We start from the raw sequence: 3,824 nt of genomic DNA on the forward strand, positions 1-3,824 counted from the left end.
TATATATATATATATATAATATATTATGATTAAATAAATTGAAAAGAAGTGGAAACGACTGGATTCTCCTTTCGAGCTCGTGCACATATGTACGTTTTCATCTCGTGTTTTTTTAATGGTAGTCACTGTTTTTGTCAGCGATAAAAAAATCCATAAATAATCGGACAAGAAATCGAGAGAAGAATCAAATCAAAATGATGATAACGTATTCTTAATCATCAACAGCATATCTTTGAATGAACAAATTAAAACAAATATAATGTGATGTCTCACAATGTATAGGAAATGCTAGAAAATTGTATTGAGTTCAATAATCTATAGGAAAAAGATTTATTTAAAAGAATGAACTTATAATAACATATCTATTAATACGTGCTCAACCAATTTATAAACTACATGAAATCATTAAAAATATCTGAAATTTCAAACTGAAAAATGTCGCTGCAGCTTTCCCTTATGTCGTCTTGATCGGTGCTGCTAGTAGTACCGTAGATATAGTTCGAATTAGAATGCAACGCGGCTGGACTCGATGAAGGGGTCGATATATTTGACTAGAACGGACTGGAAACCAAAATCATTGCTGCTGTTATTGGAGTGAAAAGTAGGAGTCTCTGAAGATGAATTTATAGGATCCATGACATGTTGGCCTGACGCGTTACAGCCGTAGTTCATTAATGGTACACAATCTTCTGTCAAATCTCTGGTCATTCCATTGTTATGCTGCCATTCATTAAACTCTTGGATTTCTTGGGTTGGCCTGAACCCTGAAAGAGTATGTGAGAACTGTTCGACATCTCCGTATTGAGTGAACTGGTTATAAGCTTGATTTTGCTCGAACAGAGCAGCAGAAGGTGTAGAATCCAAACAAGGATTAGGGTTTTGCAAATCTTGATTAATCGGGGTTTGCATTTGAGAAGAATAATTGATTGGTGAAGCCGTGGGTGTTATAAACTCATGGTTTTGGCGCTGGCTGGATAAAAGGGAAGTTGCTAATCTTATCAACTGAGGATTAATCCAAGGTTGCAAACCTAGTAACCTCGAAAAATTCATTTGTGGCGTCGAATTGTCGTAGAAAGATGACTGCAGGACCTGTGGAAAGATCCAGAAGATCAAGTCGAGGACTGTGAGTCACGGGGTCGACTCCCATTCGTAGAAGCCTTTTTCGAATATGCGTGTTCCAGTAATTCTTGATTTCATTATCGGTTCGTCCGGGTAGCCGAGCAGCTATTGCGGACCACCTATTAAGTCAAAGGAAGAACACTAAGAACTTTTGAACCACCCACCAAAAAATCTTTGGAAAAGTGAGGAAATCTGAAAATGTTTACATACTTGTTTCCTAGGATGCTGTGAAGTTGAATAATCGTCTCTTCTTCTTCAAATGAAAATCGCCCCCTTTTGATATCGGGTCGGAGATAGTTCGTCCATCGCAGCCGGCAACTCTTTCCACATCTATGCAATCCTATACATGTATTAAACAAAAAATAAGTTGATGTTGGCTAATACATCAAGAAACAAATAAAAAAAAAACAGCAAGAAACAAACCAGCATTCTTCGGAAGAGTTCTCCAGTTTCCACAGCCATTTATATTGATATAATCAATGAGCTTCTGATCTTCTTCCGGCGTCCACGGCCCTTTCTTGAGTCCATTTTTTTCACAGCAAGGACTTCTTCCCATTTCAATAGATGTCTCTAATCTATCTTGAAACTCGATCGTCACTGAATTTAGAGCTGTACGTAATAATTAAGATTAATGGGCACCAACGATTGTGGAGGAATAATAAAGTACTTGAACGTAGGATCCGTATTTTATTAATATAGTAACTCATTGGGGATGTATATATAGTGGGGAGAAATTGAGGTGTGTAGGATTATAAAAATCTTAGTCCAAATGAATCGTTACCGTCCTTGTTACAAACTTGTGCAACGTGTCCCTTCTCTTCTATTTGTAGCGATCTGTATAAATGGTCACTTCACCGTATCTTTTTTCCTCGTTCACTCGAATCTCTGCAGTACCAAAAATAACTCATTAATCGTGCCTCACTAAGTTACTACTTTCGTGTACCATTAACTAATATCTTACAATTATTTACCTTCACTTTTTAGGTAAATATGGGATGAGTTAATTGGACGAGAAATAGTCTATGTGATATGTCAAATAAATAAATGCCGACACCCTAAAGGTGCAATGAGACAAACCTATGGTTAAATATGAGTTTGGTTCCATCTGAAAACAAAATCCCCATCCAATTGTAATCGGTATATATACATATGGGTGTTCAGATCGAGAATTAAACATAACTAAACCCCAAAATGTAACGAAAATTATTCAAATCCATATATACAACTTTCAAAAGACTAATGTATAACATTTGATAATATGTTTCATAAGTCATTTCTTCATGAAAAAATTCGTTTAGGAGACATACGTCTACTTTGAATTTTTGGGGCGAGCACAAAGTAAACTTCGTAAAAGAAATGTACGTGCTTCTGGTTCATTTCTAAAAATTGGGTTAAAATGGTGGGGACGAAAAGGGTGACGACCGTACCACATTTTTCTCATTTTGTAAATTTACTAATCATAATTGTAACATAATTTCTAAAAAAACATTTATAATTATTATAACTTGTACTATTAAATATGAGTAGGTCTTTTGTGAGACAGTCTCACGAATCGTTATCTGTGAGACGGGTCAACCCTACCGATATTCACAATAAAAAGTAATATTCTTAGCATAAAAAAGTGATATTTTTTCATGGATGACCCAAATAAGAGACACGTCTCACAAATTACGACATGTGAGACTCTTTCAGATAAGTTTTTACAATTAAATATTAAGCATCGACCCATTGAACTAATTAGCTTTGGTGTTTTAAAATAAAGGAACAAAAAGTATATATATCCATTTTTTATTTTAATAAAAAGTGCAGTAATAATAAATATATTTTATTAAGTTCATGATCCACACCTATAATTATCGCATCTTGTGTTTTCTCTTTCCAAGATTCTCAAAAATCGCTAAAAAAATTTATTTCTATATCTTTATCGTTATTTTCGAATTTATAACTATAAGATATATTTATTTCACTTTACAATTTAAAGCACGAGTGAGATGTATATATATACTCATCATATTATATTATGTAACGTGACCAATCTATTTTTGACAATGCCTCAAATATCATTGTCAAGCGCTCGGCTCTGATTAAAATAGAGAAAAAAAACAAAAAAGGCCATTAAATCATTAAATGTACAGATTTACAATATAAATGATTTGGTCAAATATTTAATTAAAAAAGACAATGACTGAAGATGAGCACTGTCCATTATCTTTCTGACAATATATAACTCTACATGCCTATTTCAGTGGGTAAATAGATTGGGCAAGACGATTACTCATTTACATTATATTTTTTTGATTTCCTTAATTAATTTATAATTATAATAGTTACTTAATGTTTTTTATTAATATATATATATATATAACTCTAATGTGTGTTTTGGCCAATTTACTCCAAAAAACTGAAAAAGTAATATATATATATATATATATATATATATATATATATATATATATATATATATATATATATATATATATTACTTAAAATGCATGCCCTTAACCTCAATTTATGAGAAAAATATATATTATATATAAAGTATATATTGGGAATCAACCTCATTTCAAATTCATCATTAAGTTATTCCACAATATAAATTAAACAACCAGCAATCACTTTTATTTTTAAAAACAATACTGATTTTGCTTTTATCAAATTCAGTGATTGGGAAACAAAAAATCTATAAATGTAAACAGATTAAATTT

General features: G+C 32.1%; 1 protein-coding gene across 1 annotated transcript; it reads right to left on the minus strand.

Moving 5' to 3' along the window:
• Positions 1-225: 225 nt before the first annotated feature.
• On the minus strand, positions 226-1,816 carry LOC140815233 (transcription factor MYB41-like). The gene is given in 5 exon segments (XM_073174356.1): positions 226-551; positions 553-1,092; positions 1,094-1,238; positions 1,330-1,459; positions 1,543-1,816. Coding segments are annotated over 5 exon segments (1,107 nt in total). The 5' UTR covers positions 1,676-1,816; the 3' UTR covers positions 226-392.
• Between the last annotated feature and the right edge of the window lie 2,008 nt (positions 1,817-3,824).

Source organism: Primulina eburnea, chromosome 15, assembly GCF_022965805.1.
Source record: "Primulina eburnea isolate SZY01 chromosome 15, ASM2296580v1, whole genome shotgun sequence".
Lineage (NCBI taxonomy): Eukaryota > Viridiplantae > Streptophyta > Magnoliopsida > Lamiales > Gesneriaceae > Primulina > Primulina eburnea.